Here is a 13,595-nt window from a genome sequence, read left to right on the forward strand (position 1 = left end):
CACAAGCCAGGGAAAGTGGGTGGCCTCTAAAGATGGAAAAGGCAAGGAAACAGCTTCTCCCCTACAGCCTTCAAGACTGTAAGACAATACATCTATGTTGTTTTACGTTTGTGGTAATTTGTTACAGCTGCCATAGTAAATTAATATAAGACCTGTCCTACAATTTAATGCTCTAGGATCTTAGACAAATCATTTCATCTTTGCATTCCTTAGTATTCCTTCTTTCTGAAAATAAGAACTGCTGTGAAGATCAGACAGAACAAATAGGCAAAAATCCCTGGCACACAGGTGCTCGATAAATGTGAATTTCTAGCTTCCCCTTTTCTTCCAGGTTGGAGGAACACAAGGAAGGGAAGCAGGAGCCACATGCCATTCTCAGCAGTGCCTGCACCTTCCTTTGATGTGGACTGTGTACAGGATTCCCTCAGTACAGCTCCCCGAGCATACCTTATCTAGAGTGAAGGCTGCTTATCTGCCCTTGGGGCTCCTACAGCTCCTACCTCTCTGATGGAAAAATCCCTTTTAGAATACAAAAGCTCTCTAGAAGAGCCTGAGATGAGGGTAGAGACAGGGCCTCATTCTGCAAACAGGCTTTCAGAGATGAAAGAGCAGGGCAGACATCAGTATCTACCCTATGACCACCACATTTCCCACTGAAAAAAATCAGGAGTTGGTGCCCTGAGATGAGGCAAGCCCACTCAAAGAGGCCAGCCTGTGATTCTTCCTTCTCCTACCCGCACACCTGAGACAAACATCTCTCAAACACTCCAGGCTTGCAAGTCCTTAATTAGTTGTGTTACGAGCTTTTATTTAAAAAGCACATTTAATACAAGTATAGTTTCGCAGATACAAGTTTTCACTTTGTATGCTACAAAAGTCTTTGAATATTATTCTCTTTACAAAATGGAACCTTACAAAAATACTGACAATTTAATGTTTTTATACAGTTTTCTCTAGTTGCAGTTATTTCTTTCATTATAAAACAATGTCTACCACAGAACTATGATATTTTAGTTGATATTTAAAAAATTAACTCAATGCTTTTTTAAGCAGCTAATGTAAATAACACAGGTCGAGACACAGTTTATAATCATAGTGGATATAGCTAAAATTGTTTCAGAAATAATATCTTACATAGTTAACTTTTAATGTTTTATACATTATTTATATAATATTTATATATAAAAATCATAGCTTGCTATAAGTTGAAATGAAAGGACGGATTCTGTAGTAAGGATGTGCATGTGGTTGATCCATATGGTTACATGTAACCCTTTGAAAGGTCTGCATCCAAGATCTAAACGCATTTCTTCCTTCCTCCTTTCCTCAAAAGGTTCAGTAGAAGGGGTCCCTGTCTATCACCTAGAGTAGGACCTTGCATGGAAGGACACTTACGGATAGAGGATGAGGAAAACTCTCTACCGAGATTTAACCCATATGTTCTGCCCAGCAGAACCTATCAAGAACTGCCCTAGGGGTCAACCCCAAGACAATAGTGCTTTACACAGCAAGAGCAACTCCTACAAAGACCCTCAGCTCTGTCATCCTGAAGGGTAACCTCTCAGGCATGAGACTGCCTGCTTCTCTGGCTCCTTCTGATTTGCAACAGCTAAAAGGTTGGTTCGATTTTCATTCTGCCCCCTTCACTCTCCCATCTGTTGTACAGAAGGCTGCTTTCCATCAGCTGGTGGCAGACCATGCCTTGCTCATCCCGGGCCCTCACAGGAAATCCTGGTGGGCACGCAGCAAGGATTTCAAGGGAGAAGGCAGTAACCGAAGTCGAACTGTTTCTAAGAGTGTGCAAGTGCCCGGTGATTGACGTGCACAACATCAGCATCCTGCAATTGACATTTCAACATCACAGGATGGTGCGTCAAAAGAAGAAAAGTGAGGGCCTGTGCCCTCGATTTCTTCTGAAATTGTGCTATTTGTGAAATTCACTCGTCCACAAAGAGTCTGCTAATCACTAATGTGAGGAACTATGGTTGTTGGCCTATGGGCAGGGGAGGTGGTAAGGCCTTAGCACTGGGAATCTGGATTCGGGATCTGATCACTTGACTGAGCAAACTTGCTCTTTCCTTCTATTTAAAACACAAAGCAAAACTTCCTGAACTAAAGTCACAGTACAGAATAGAATGGGATGGACAGAAAGACTCAAGAGGGCAGCTCTGCAATGGCTATTTTCTTGATTCAGTGCTATGTCTGGCATCGTGTGCTACAATGTGAATTTTTGCTTTTCTCACAGGCCTGGGATTCCTCAGGTCACAAAAGGTGACCAGCAGCCTCTACTCAAATCATTTTAGTGTTTGTTCCTGAACAAGCCGTGTTCACTAGAACATGAACACTTAAACCAATTGCACATCCAGGACTCTGGCACTTGGTGTTAGTTTGCTGTTGTTTCCACATAGGCAAACACTACCTATTTTGGAAGGCCACAAAGTAAAACATTTTTTTTTTTTTCCTTTTAAAAAATCAGTCGGGCAAAAGTTTTTCCCTACATTCTACTGTCTGATGAGATTGGAGAGCAGCAAGAACTTGCTGTCAGCAGTCATTTTACAGAAACAGCTCAGGAGGTGGGTGGCACCTACACCATGTTGTGGTGATTGTTCCTGTCAATAATGTCCACAGGTGAAAGGATTTCCTTCCGGATAGCAGGGGCAGGCAGGGAGAGCGTCGTCTTAGTCTTGAAGAGGTCAGACACGAAGAAAACCTAGAAGCACAAATCAGAGATGGAAGTCAGTAACTGATATCTGGGGTCTGGGTACACAGGGTAAAGGAAGGTCAGAGGAGCACAGACTGCAGGAAGAGGGGCCCCAAATCATAACTCTTTGAATAGGGAAGGGTGATAGGGATCATATCGTCAAGGCTTATTGTACAGATAGGGAAACTGAGGCCCAGGAAAAGGCAGTGACATGCTCCAGGTTGCACAACACCAATTCAGTAGAATCCACTTCTAAGGACTCTCAGTCCAGTGCCCGTATCTGCAACCCACACTTCCTTATTTCTCAAGGCAAACGAATAGCAATGAAAGATAAGTTCCTAAACAAAGGAAGCAGGTCATAATTAGTTAGAGTCATTAATTCACACTACTTTCCCTTTCCTCACAAAGGAATCCAGGGTGTAACCAGAAAAGATCAGCCAACATGAACTCCTATCAGCAAGAGCTGAAGTCAGGCAGTGGTGACTATTTTTCCTGAAAACCTACTGATATCAACCATTTGATGGGGGTCAAGAAACCGGGTTCTCGTTGCTGAGAAAGTTGGCAACTAACCTGGAGGAAAGGTTAATGACAAATCTCCTATCACTTATTCCCAGCGTCCTTTTTCCTCCTGGGAATGTGACCTCACTGAGTCTTTCTTATAATACCTGAGAAACATTTATTGAATGCCACTTGCAAAGGTGTGAGGATGGCACAGGCATAGTTCCTGCCTCAATGAACTTACGATGAAAGATCCAAGGGCTTGATGAGCTACTGGAGTAAGAAAAATTTATGCTTTGTATTAGATGGCAAAATAAATACACAGACATCCATTTGAGCCATTTAGCAACAGGAGTTTTTACTAAGTAACCATAAGCGGCAGCTATCAGTCATGTAATTTAATAGGAAACACATGGCTGGGTTTCAAAATAGCAAGTAAAACACTATCAGAGTTCCTATATCCAACAGCTTTCTGAATTGATGGGTCTTTGTCCTGCAGATGGTAATGTGCTCACTACTAATGACAGCACTATGGCTTCACTCTGGCCACATTATAGGCAAGAAAACAAAGTTCTTAATAAGATTTTACCAAAACTAAGGCTCTAGCAATCCAGGGCCTGGCCACAGTAGGGACTTGCATTATTTGTTAAACTCATTTTCACAATGTCCCTTCTGTAGCAACACAGCAATCAAGAAAATGCTATAAAATCACAGCAAGAAGCTGGTGATGCTGGTTACCTCAAGAGAAGGGAACTGGGTAGCTAGAAGGCAAAGGTGAAACAGATGTTTACTGGTCACTGTAAAACCTGTTGTACCTTTTGAATTTTGTACCCATTACATATATTACCTACCAAAACATTTAATAAGTATTATTTTGTTGTTAAAAAAAATAAAGCTAGGCTACTTCTATGCTACTACAAGAAAATGAAATATTAGCCAAGAAGTATAACATCGTAATACATTCACAGTTTGAGTGCTATTGGATGTACCACTTTGCAAGGGAAAAAAATTCAGTCTTTTCTCCCTTTCTTTTGTCAGGAGGTTTGAACAGTGAAAACCATGGTACCAAAAGATTTGTCTCCTAGTCAGAGTCAAACTTGGGGATCAGGAGAAAAAAGATCTGTGCACAACCTGCCAGTAGGCTTTAGGCTCCCCTGCCAGAAAATTCTTTGTAGTTGGTCTGGGAAACGGTTTTCAAGTGTCCCCAGTATGAGGAAACAGACTCGATTAAAGTTCAATGTGAAGATAATTAAACTTTTCAACTCTTCTCTACTCCAGCCCCAGCCCCACATTTTCCCTGATCTCCCCCAGTGGCCTTACTTCTTTTTGTACTAAAATGATGTTATCATCTGAGAGGTGCAAACAACAATGTCCTCATCTGTAGCTCAAAATTATCCTCCCCTTTATCCTTCAATTTGTCTCAGAGGAAGAGGTTTTGATCAATCTCTCCATCACTACTTTCTTTTATTATTATTATTATTATTATTTTTAGATGGAGTCTCACTCTGTCACCCAGGCTGGAGTGCAGTGGCACGATCTCGGCTCACTGCAACCTCTGCCACCCAGGTTCAAGTGATTCTCCCGTCTCAGCTCCTGAGTAGCTGGGATTACAGGCACGTGCCACTGTGCCTGGCTAATTTTCATATTTTTAGTAGAGACAGGGTTTCACCATGCTGGCCAGGCTGGTCTTGAACTCCTGACCTCGTGATCTGCCTGCCTTGGCCTTCCAAAGTACTGAGATTAAAGGCGTGAGCCACTGCGCCTGGCCCATCACTACTTTTAACTTCACTTATCCCAGCTTAGCAGCTAGATTCATGAAAATAAGTCATACAGGTCTAATTTCTTAGAGCTCTTTCTCCCAGAATCCATCCCATCTGCCAAGGGCAAATATAGCTGGGGACAGCTCCCCTATCCCCAGCAAACACCTTCCCCTTCAAGATCTTGAACAATCTACCACCTCAATCTACTGGCTTATCTCCCAATCTAATTTTCTGAGCTCATAGTCACTACATCTTAGGGTTTCCATTTCCTAACTGCAAGATAGGAATCATATGAAGATTAAAGGCAATAATAACTTGCGAAGATCTAAACCTGTGACTGTTGCATAGTTCAATAGAAGGTGTTCCATTCTGTAATGATCTGGATACCAAAGTAATTACTGGACCCAGAGAAAGCCATGCTCTCCTATGTGTCCAAAACTTTGCTTATCGGCCTTTCTTCCTAGATGAGAGGCTTCTTGAAGATGGAATCCTATCCCTAATCACCCTGAATCACCCAAAGCACTTAGCTTTGAGCCTTGTACACAATAAGGGCTTAATAAAGGTTTGTCATTGAATTTCAAAAATTCTCTTTACTTAATAGAAAGCAAGCACTCTGGCTTTGGACCTTATTGACAATATAACTCCTACAGACTTGAGGGGGAACCACATACTCAAATACTGCCCGCTCGGAGCCAAGCGGCGAGGTGAAAAGTTGAGTGAGGTCCAGCAGAATCCCACTTTAAGCTGTATTTCACTTTCAGCATGACTTGAGGTTACACAAATACTTTTTTTGGGATCATGAAACATAATACTGTCAAGACTGAAACAGGGTTCAGTCTTCCTAATATTTGAACAGCAGAACACAAAAAGACCTAGCAAAAGTAAAAGCTTCTTGGCTTGGAGCAGTTCCATTTCCTACAGAAGATGATCTCCACCCAGAAAGAAAACCCAGAGGCCCAGGCTGGGAAGGGTCTACACAAATTAAGTAGCTGTCTTAGGTCTATGGGATAAACCCACTCCCAGCCCACAATCCTACTCCACAGATCTCTGCTGTGCGAAAGGACACATTCGACAATAAATACATTTCCAGCAAACAAGAAAAACTATACCCTAAGCACCAAGAAGAGATCTAAGTTACAATGTGCCGAACATTTGTTTTCAATTCCGTTTCTCCAATGCTTTGAATTTGAAACATTACTTTTTTTTTGGAAAATGAACGAATGCAATCAATAAATACTTATTGGATTCCTGCTATGTGTTAAACTCCAAAAATATGAAGATGAATATACATTAAGACAGTCTTTTACCCTCCGGGAGTTTGTAGGCCAGTGAGTTAGAGAGCCAGGTAAACAGATGACCACAATACAGCATATTAAGGATTATGATGGAGGGAAGCCAGGGTGTTGAGGAAGCACAGAGAATGTGGCATTTAACCCAGACTGAAGGGGAGTGGGAAGCAGGCCTTAGAAGGCTTCTCCTAAAGGATGTCTATTTGATCTCGGCTTTGAAGGATAAGGAGGAGTTAACCAGGCAGTGAATGCTAGGATGTTGTTTCAGGCAAAGGGAATAGTGTGTGCAAAGGCACAGGAGAAAGGGAGTACAGCACATCCGGGAGCTGCAGGAACCTCAGTATATCTAACGTGGAGCAGTCAAAGAGGCTGGAGAGGAGAGGACTAGATATTGAAAAGCCTCCTGGGACATGTTAAGCAGTTCAGATCTCATTGTTTTAGCTCTAGGAATCATTGTCAAGGCAAAAGTGGGGTAGCAACACATTGGAAAGACCTGCATTAAGATCATGTTGGAGGTCGGGCATGGTGGCTCAAGCCTATAATCCCAGCACTTTGGGAGGCTGAGGCAGGTGGATCACTTGAGGTCAGGAGTTCGAGACCAGCCTGGCCAACTCGGTGAAAATCCCCCTCTAAAAAAGTACAAAAATTAGGTGGCTATGATGGCGGGTGCCTATAATGCCAGCTACTCAGGAGGCTGAAGTGGAAGAATCACTTGAACCTGGGAGGTGGAGGTTTCAGTGAGCCAAGATGGTGCCACTGCACTCCAGCCTGGGCGAGAGAGGGAGACTCTCTGTCTCAGACCAAAAAAAAAAAAAAAAAAAAAAAATCACGATGGTAACTAAAATGGAGATGGAGTCAGAAAGTATGTAGTGAGCCTGGAGGCAGGGATTAAAGAGTCTAGGAGAGGATGAGTCCTGAACAACACCTATGCAGTAAAGACAAAGAAGAAGAGATGGATTTTGAAACGTTGAGGATAGGACTGCAGCTGGTAGAGGTGATATGTTTGGGGTGGGTATGTGTGCGAGGGAGGCAATATTTTTCTTCCTAGTTCTGTTTTCAACTCTAGAAATCTTTGCACTTATTCCCATAAAAACTTAAAATTTCGGTAACTATGCTAGGAAAGAAATATATATACAACTTGCTTTCCTCTGCCTGTGATGTTGTCTTGGGGGAGTGATTCCCCCCAACCCCAGTGGTATTTGGTACTGTAGAGTGTTGTACCACCATCACTTTTATCTAATTCCAAGACATTTCATTGCCCCAAAATAAAACTCCATAAACTTTCAGCAGCCATGTCCCGTTCCCTCTTCTCCCCAGCCCCTGGTAACCATCAATCTGCTTTCTGTTTCTATGGATTTATCTGTGGGGAAGTGATTCTGACCTCCTCCTGAGTCAAAAGGAGTCAACTGTTCCGTGATCCCAGGGTGGAAGATGATCTAATTTACCCAAGCACTGTGGATAATGTAGCTCCTTCCTTCAAGAGCAAGAGTACACACAAGACAACGCTAAGCTGTAAGAACCCCATTCACTGTGATGAGGAGATAAGAAAAAACAAACTAGAAAAAGAAAAAAGAGAGAGAGGGGGGAAAAAAGAGTGGTTGAGACTGTGAACGAACATGTGAAATCTGACACATTCTAGCTGGACATAGAGGCAATATGCTGATGGGAGTTTTCTATAGGACAAACAGAATCTGCTCTCAAAGTTCTTACAGTTTCTAGGGCTATCTTTGGCCAAGAGTTGGCACACTCAAAGAGGAAGATGCTTCCGATGGCTCATACCAGCATTCACACTCTGGAAATGTTAACCTCCCAGGAAGCACAAACAGTCCAGCCCTGCTGGGTTGTTGCCTGCCTAGAGGTCACCAAGAACCAAGTACACCAGAAACAAGAAGTCTGGTAGGTAGCCAGCTTCCTCCTTTCATTGCTAGGAATGGCTGAATCAGCAAATTTTGAGGATCATTTTGTTAATTTTGTTAAGGGCAGATTATAACAATAAAATTATCCTTTAAATGTTCCTAGAGTCCCTGAGTGTAAGTGAACTCCTTGAAAATAGGAATCCCATCCTTACATAACACATTGATCTGAAATGCTAGCAAAAGGTAGATAACTATAAAAGAAAAAGATTTTTTGAGTCTTAGAACCTCAAGAAAACTGAGCGTCATCTATTCTGGTATTTCTTAAAGTGTTGTCCTCAAACCATCTGTTTCAGAATCACCTGGGAGCTTCCTGAAATAGCAGATTCCTGGGTCCATCTAACACCTACTGAGAGTGTTGTTTGGAATCTGCATTTTAGCAAACACTACAGTTATTTGTTATGCAGACAACAGTTAAGAGAGCCATTAGTGGACAGTCTGTGGAGATTAACAGATGGGCTCAAATCCCAGACCCGCCATTGCATGGCTGTGTGTCTTACACAATCTACACTGAGCACACAATTATCTTCTTTGAATGACTCTTCTCTCTTTGGTACCCATATTGAACTTTTAATAACCTTCCATCTTAGCATTAGGCCATAGGCTTTGATACATGATGCACGTATTCCTCTGTGCTCTGGCCCTGGGATTTCCTTTTAGCTTTCTGGTCTACCACACTGAACAATCTCATGGATTAAGGAAGGAATAACTCTCTTTGGAGGAGAAAGCCTTGGGACCTGGCTCACCCTCATGCCCTAAGTACAGTAAGTGCTATCTAAAGAAAAGCCATCTTTGGCAGCCTTGTTTTTTAACTAGATGGATTATCCAACTGCAATCATTATTTTTTGACCGCAATAAAGGGCTTTCAGTGGCTTTTGGCCCTGGGAATTTGTGAGCATTTCTGTTGAGTGACTTTCTAGTATATCTGAGAGGGAAAATGATGAGATGGAAAAGAGTGTGACACTGGAAATCAGACAGCAGAATATAGTCCCAAAATTTCTACTGGTGTGTGATCCAAGCTGTCACACTTGTCTTGAATTTATACAAGATGAAAAGGTTTTACAGTTGCAGATGATGGGTCTGCCCTGTATTTGTGTGCAAATGTTATTTTTAAAATCCACCAGCCAGGCGCGGTGGCTCACACCTGTAATCCCAGCACTTTGGGAGGCCGAGGTGGGTGGATCACCTGAGGTTGGGAGTTTGAGACCAGCTTGACCAACATGGAGAAACCCCATCTCTACTAAAAATACAAACATTAGCCGGTTGTGGTGGCGCATGTTTATAATCCCAGCTACTTGGGAGGCTGAGGCAGGAGAATCACTTGAACCTGGGAGATGGAGCTTGTGGTGAGCTGAGATCACGCCATTGCACTCCAGCCTGGGCAACTCTGTCTCAAAAAAAAAAAAAAAAAAAAAATTCACCTACCTATGGTTCCTGTAAGGCTTACATGAAATATATGTGAAAACACTTTGAAGAACTATTCATTCATTCATCTATTTATTTATTTTGAGACAGAGTCTCGCTCTGTCGCTCAGGCTGGAATGCGGCACCATCTCCACTCACTGCAACCTCCACCTCCCCAGTCCAAGCATTCTTGTGCCTCAGCCTCCGAGTAGCTGGGATTACAGGTGTGTACCACCGCACCTAGCCAATTTTTGTATGTTTTTGGTAGAGACGGGATGTTGGCCGGCCAGGTCTTGAACTCCTGAACTCAAGTGATCCACCCACCTCAGCCTCCTAAAGCACTGGGATTATAGGCATAAGCCACCGCACATCCAGCCTTATGAAGGACTATTCAAATCATCACTGCTATTGAGGAATGTGAAGGAAATTAGTCCCACAAAACGAACAAAGAGGGTTTAGAGAAGCAAAGAAAGTTGAGAGCAATTTTGCAGAGCATGCTGCTGTGTGCCTGCTGTCCCAGCTAGTCAGGAAGTTGAGGTGGGAGGATGGCTTGAGCCCAGGAGTTTAAGGCCAGCCTGGGCAACATAACAAGACCCGCCCCCGGCCCTCTCCCCATCCCTTTAAAGAAAGTTGTGGGCAATACTGATGGAGAGCAGGAATCTGTGCCAAGGAACCTTCCAGGAAAATATTCATAGGCTATTAGGGAGGGTGTCTGGTAAGGAGGACCCAGGGGACTGACAGCTCTGTCTATGGGGCGCTAAATGCAGTAGGAGCTGGAGCTTAGGAACATAGTACCCAAAGATGACCAAGGTTCGACAAAGGCAGGGGACCCCATTCCCAGAAACCATCCAATTTTGAAGCCGAAAGGGAGAAGCAGGCTACTATTCATTGAGGTCACCTCTCCCCATTATCCCACAAATTCCGTTGTTCTGCATTTCTAGGGTCACAAAACACATCATGTTCTCACCCATCTTCATGTCTTTGTGCTATTCCTTCTGCGTGGAATTCCCTTCCTTATTTTTTGTATCTTACAGCAAATGGCCATCCATTTTTAAAGAATTACCTACTCTAAAAATTCTTTCTAGTCTTACAACACCCTCAAGAAGAATTAATCACCTCTTCTCTTGTAACCGCACTGTCCTCAGTAGTGTATCCCATCCCAGCAGCTGTGCCCTTCTATTATACTTCTCTGTTTACATGTCTGTTCCTACTAGATCATTCTCAAGCCATTAGCAAGCTACAAAATCAACTAACTAGGTAGTCACCACCAGCATTTTTGAAGGTTAACAGAAAATATTAGAATGTCTCACACAGTAAGGGCAAGTCTTATTTTGTGACGTATTTGTTTTAGTTATGTGTGGGTGACTCTATTGGGTTATGATATAAAGTGTATTTCTTATTATAGATGGTGGTCAAGTCTTGGAAAGCTACTGCACTAGATAAGCTCTTTAAGGACCAACTCCTTTTAGCTCTGAATCTTTAAACAAAGCATAGTACTTAATGTACAATTCACTATCAACGTTGCATGTGCCAAGCATGATGCATCTTTAATTCTCTAAATCCTCAATCCAAAAATCATGTTAGGTATTATCATCCCCACCTCATGGGATTGGAAAAGGTGGCTGAGAGGTGAAGTGACTTATCCTGACAGCTTACCTAGCAAGTGGCAGGAATATAACTTCCCTCTCTGAGCCTCTGCTTCGTCAGCCCATCCATCTTAGCAGGGAACCAAGAAAGGAAGTTTTAGAAGTAAAGTTGAACCTTGAATAACATGGGCTTGAACTGCATGGGTCCACTTATATGCAAATTTTCTTCTGCTTCTGCCAACCCTGAGACAGCAAGACCAACCCCTCCTCTTCTTCCTCCTCGTGAGCCTACTCAACATGGAAACAACCAGCATGAAGACTTTTATGGTGATCACTTCCACCTAATGTACAGTAAATATATTTCCTCTTCCTTATAATTTTCTTGATAACATCTTCTTTTCTCTAGCTTACTTTATTGTAAGAATACTGTACATAATACATAAAACATACGAAATATGTGTTAATTGACTGTTTATGTTATCAGCAAGGCTTCCAGTCAACAGTAGGCTATTAGTAGCTTTAAGTGTTGAGGGAGTCAAAAGTTCTATTTGGGCCGGGCGCGGTGGCTCAAGCCTGTAATCCCAGCACTTTGGGAGGCCGAGACGGGTGGATCACGAGGTCAGAAGATCGAGACCATCCTGGCGAACACGGTGAAACCCCGTCTCTACTAAAAAAATACAAAAAACTAGCCGGGCGAGATGGCGGGCGCCTGTAGTCCCAGTTACTTGGGAGGCTGAGGCAGGAGAATGGCGTAAACCCGGGAGGCGGAGCTTGCAGTGAGCTGAGATCCGGCCACTGCACTCCAGCCCGGGCCACAGAGCGAGACTCCGTCTCAAAAAAAAAAAAAAAAAAAAAAAAGTTCTATTTGGACTTTTTATTGTGCTGGAGGTCAGAACCTCTAGTCCCCATGTTGTTCAAGGTCAACTGTATTTTGACCAGTTGTAGAGCACTACAAAGATACTGTCATTATCTATTAGCGGCCAAAGTTTACTCCTTTGCTTCCTTCTCTCTCCCACATCCATGTTTCTACCTGCCTAAGAGTAGGGGCCAGCAGTGACAAGGTCACATTAACTCAAGGTCACATTACTGGGCAAAGAGCTAGACTTCTGCAGGGCCAGAAGAGGTTTGGGAGCTCATTTCATCCATTCCCCTGTGCCCAGGCAGCAATGGAGTAAGTCAGAAGGGAATAGATGGGACTCTCTCCTATTAGAGAAGGAAGAGGCCTTGCAAATTCATGGCCAAGCATGCTTGGAATTTACTGTTTAGCCCTTTAGATGGAATCAAGAAACTGGGGATTTGGTTCCTACTCTGCTACTGTGTGTCCTTGGGCGTGTCCTGGCCTCTCCCTGCACTGCAGTTTCCTTTTGCAGGGGTTGTCATCGCTGAACTCTTCTTCACACTGGCATTCTTGCTGGTGCCTTTTCCCAAGGTCACCTCACTGGGGAAGAGACAAAGAATGCCCTTGCCCTTCCCTACATCTGGAGGAAGATAGCAGCACACAAAAGAGCAACGGCGAGCGGAGCCACACCCCCGGGAAGAGGAAAACCAGGAAAGACTCTGCTGTGTATTTATGCAATCCACGAGCAGCTGCTTCCTCTGCTGAACCCACAGCAATGGCAGCCGGGCCCTCCCCTGACCCCTCCCAGGGGCCCCTAATTTGCCATCTGTTAGAGGGTCAGGGAGGAGGTGACCAGATATGCAAGTTGTCACCAGACAGGAAATGAACCGATGTCTCTTCCTTCATCCTAGTCCCTGGGTGAGTCCAGCTGTAAAGTTCACATCCTTGGTAGGGTGACTTAGTGAGTGTGTAGGCGGGAGGGGGGCTGGGAGAGTCAATATGAGCCTGTGTTTTTTTTTTTTTTTTAATTTGTCTCTCTGTTTATGTGTGTCTGTGGTTCTGAGTTCTGGCAAGACAGACAGAATGGACGTCTGTCTGTCTGGGTACGAACGGGTCTGCCCATGCACCTCGTGGTCTATCTGGGCTGTGGCTCTCTCCTTTGTCCTGTGTACCCCTGTACAGATCTCTGAAGGTGTGCAGGCAGGCCTATCTGACCCTAAGTGCTTGTGTCTTTGTGTTGAGTCCATGACACCGTATAGGTCTTCCGACTGTGCTGGCTTCCATTGTCTTCCCTTTCTGGAAAGCATTCAATTAGTAAGCAATGGAGGAGGAAACCAGACTTCCATTTGACATGTGATTTTTGTCTAGACAAGTCTGCCTGCTGTGACAGGATCTACCCTCAACAGACCCAGGTAAAAGTTCTTGGCTGTCATGCCTGTTGCCCAAGGCTCTGCAGTTATGGAACCAACATTCTAGGGTAATGCACAGTACTTCAGTTACTACAAAGTCAGCTGTGCCACAGAATGCCTGTGCACAAAGGTCATGGAGCTACAAGGCCTCCAGCTTCAATTCACAGGTAAGGAAACTAGGCCCAAAAGAGAAGTGT

At 43.6% G+C, this 13,595-nt stretch overlaps 1 protein-coding gene across 2 annotated transcripts in view; it reads right to left on the bottom strand.

Annotated features, from left to right (window-relative positions):
• Nucleotides 1–783: 783 nt before the first annotated feature.
• The window catches only part of PLPP3 (phospholipid phosphatase 3), a 148,537-nt gene continuing 135,725 nt past the window's right edge, over nt 784–13,595 (bottom strand). For both annotated transcript variants that reach the window (XM_025380806.1, XM_025380800.1), the window contains one exon: nt 784–2,710. In XM_025380806.1, coding sequence (XP_025236591.1) covers nt 2,585–2,710 — 126 coding nt within the window. In that variant the 3' untranslated portion in view covers nt 784–2,584. The remainder of the gene's footprint in view (nt 2,711–13,595) is intronic.

This window comes from Theropithecus gelada, chromosome 1 (assembly GCF_003255815.1).
Source record: "Theropithecus gelada isolate Dixy chromosome 1, Tgel_1.0, whole genome shotgun sequence".
NCBI classification, from domain to species: domain Eukaryota; kingdom Metazoa; phylum Chordata; class Mammalia; order Primates; family Cercopithecidae; genus Theropithecus; species Theropithecus gelada.